At 51.8% G+C, this 2,755-nt stretch overlaps 1 protein-coding gene across 1 annotated transcript; it reads right to left on the bottom strand.

The window, feature by feature from the left end:
- Positions 1 to 743: 743 nt before the first annotated feature.
- LOC119342021 (UDP-glycosyltransferase 90A1-like) lies at positions 744 to 2,343 on the bottom strand. The gene has a single exon (XM_037613860.1). It carries the CDS (start codon positions 2,270 to 2,272, stop codon positions 860 to 862), a length of 1,413 nt encoding a protein of 470 aa, XP_037469757.1. The 5' UTR covers positions 2,273 to 2,343; the 3' UTR covers positions 744 to 859.
- Between the last annotated feature and the right edge of the window lie 412 nt (positions 2,344 to 2,755).

Genomic DNA, 2,755 nt, shown 5'->3' with positions numbered 1-2,755 from the left:
GTCTAGTTTTGAAGATCTCGTCGAGACGGATTTAATGATGAAAACAGATTCTTAATTTGAATTTTTAATTAGGAGATAAAACATTTTTAAGCCAAAAGCCAAAAAAAAAATCCTGCTGATGTTATCTGTTTATACGTGGCAAAATGAGTGGTGATGAAGGCGTGTGGGCGATGTGCAAGATGCCACACATATGAGTGTTAGTTTTTTCGTATTTTTAAACATATTTGGTGCCTTATTGTTATTACTTATTAAACTAGCAAACATGCATGTGTGTTGCAAGGGAAGAAAACAAAACATGTCCTAACCCAATGAACATGGTTAAAGACCTCTATCCCTCGCCCTAGTGTCCGTGATGCTAGTTGTCACAAACCAAGGTTGCCAGGTCCATGAACTGGGTCGTTGAGCATCTCTCGTGTCTGGCCATATCTTTTTTTTTTGCGGGAATCGTGTCTGGCAATATCAAGAGTGTTGGGCAAAGATGTTTCATCATTTGGCTAATACAATAGGGGAAAACACTGTACAATATATCTATTAGGCAAAATCAATAAGTCCGGGTCGGACACATTTTTTTATTTTGAAAATTTTAGGCATCCAAGATGCTCAGTGCGTGCAAAATCAGATTTGTAAAATAGTTTTACTATTTTTTATTTACTTTTCACATACTGTAGACGAGTGTGGGCACCATTTTTAATTATCGGACCAATGTGAAGTACTTCCGCTAACACATTAAGACAATACAAAGCTCCAAACAAACATCGACCACAATTATGAGTTTCTGACTAAGCCTGTACGACTAGCCAGCAGATGATTCCAAACCCTCCTAATACACATGCTCACCAACCACTAGCAACGATTATATTTACTCACCATTGGCATGGGTCTCACTGACCTCCTGAACCATCTTTGCAAGGTTTTCAAACGAGGAGCCACCTATATCCATGGTCTTTCTAGAAGACAGGGAGAGCTCACCAGCTCTAGCAGCGGCGCGTTTCCCTTCCTCTCCCAAGATCAGTTCCCTTGCCAACACCTGCACGTCTCCACTCATAACCAACCCACTACCTCCCTTGTTGGCGTCTTCCTTCGGCCGAACTCGGAGCCCCACATGGATCACGTCCACGACGAATTTGGCATTGAGCTTCTGCTCGGCCGCCATTGGGAACGACAGCATTGGCACACCCATGACGATGCTCTCCAGCACCGAGTTCCATCCGCAGTGTGTGAAAAATCCTCTCACTGATTTGTGACTCAGAACTCCGAGCTGGTTGATGAAACCTTCCACCACCTTGCCCCTGTCTCCGAACCAGTCATTGAACCGGTCATCTGGATTGAGCCATTTGGACCGGACCACCCATAAGAAGTCTACACCGGAGTTGTCCAACCCGACGGCGATCTCTTCCAGCTGCGCCCGGCTCAGCTCGGCCTGCGATCCGAACGCGACATAGAGGACCGGCCGGTCCATGGCGAGCCTCGAGTCGAGCCACTCTGAGATCTCACGGTCGTCCTTGGTCTGGACCGCCGGTTCGGAGGCCGCGAGAGAGAGCGGTCCGATCGGCCACATCTTGATGTCGAACTCCCGGTTCCACAGGTCGATGTAGATCGACTCCAGCTCGTGGAAGGAGTTGACGATGATGCCCCGGCTGGAGTACATGCTGATGCGGTTCTTGCAAATGAAGTCCCAGTGCGGGCCGGAAGGCTCCGGGTCGTCGAACGGCGGGTTGAGGTCGGCCTTCGTGAGGCGGAGGTCCGGCACACCGTGGACCGGGAACGGCTCGGATGGCGAGCTCACGCGTGCGTGCGGCCTGTGTGCCGTCACTGCCCGATTGACGTACGTGGCGAAGCCGCCGAAGCCGAGGGTGACAAGCCGCGGCATGCCGAGCTCGTCGGCGATGTCCTTGGCCCACCGGAGGAAGCCGTCGTGGACGAGCAGGTCCGGCCTGGGCTCGATCTTGGCGAGCGCGTCCGCGAACGCCGGCTGGAGCGCCGCCACCGCGGTGACGAAGTCGACAAGACTGGTCGACGATGGGAGCTCGTCCGTGCTCTGCGGGGCGTCCTGCTCGGAGGGGAATGGAAGCTCGACGACCGCGGCGCCGCCGCCGGCACCAGCGAGGCCCGCGCGGATGAAGGGCGCGTTGCGCGGGGTGGTGAAGAAGGTGACGGCCGAGGCAAGGCGGCGGCCAAGAAGGAGGCGCGCGAGGTGGATGAGCGGCATGGCGTGGCCCTTTGCCATGAAGGGGAGCATGGCCACGTGACGGAGCGTCGGTGAAGCAGCCATGGATAGTGAAGCTATTGGTGAGGCTAGCTGTGGGCGGGTGTGTGTCTGTCTCTGTTATAGGGCAGCTGTTGACTGTTTTCCGTCCGTGCTGTTGCCTGTTCACGGAACAGTTTTATAAGAGCATCTCCAACAGCCGCGTTTCACGCCGCGCGTAAAAAACCTGTTTATCACGCGCTTCGGCTGATTTAGTGCGGCCACCAGCGCTGGCTCCAACAACCCCGCTATAATGCAGCGCGCGCGTCACTCCAGCAACGCGCAAAAATACAGCGCGCGCAGCACGCACAAACCACATATACATTTCAAAAACAGGAGCAAAAATGATCAAACAAATAAAATAAATCAATAATAAATAGTTCAATTTCGTTATCATTACAACTCAAACAAATAGTTGCGGGCATACATACGACGAACAATAAATAGTTCAATACGACATTCAATTTCGTTATCATTACTGTTGAGTATATCTAAGTACAGAGGTGGGCC

Source organism: Triticum dicoccoides, chromosome 7B (genome assembly GCF_002162155.2).
Source record: "Triticum dicoccoides isolate Atlit2015 ecotype Zavitan chromosome 7B, WEW_v2.0, whole genome shotgun sequence".
NCBI classification, from domain to species: domain Eukaryota; kingdom Viridiplantae; phylum Streptophyta; class Magnoliopsida; order Poales; family Poaceae; genus Triticum; species Triticum dicoccoides.
Note: the sequence above shows the minus strand (reverse complement) of the source record. Positions and strands in the feature narration are given on the sequence as shown.

Coding starts and splice junctions, on each gene's coding strand:
- LOC119342021 (XM_037613860.1), bottom strand. CDS start 2,272: ATGGCTGCTTCACCGACGCTCCGTCACGTGGCCATGCTCCCCTTCATG.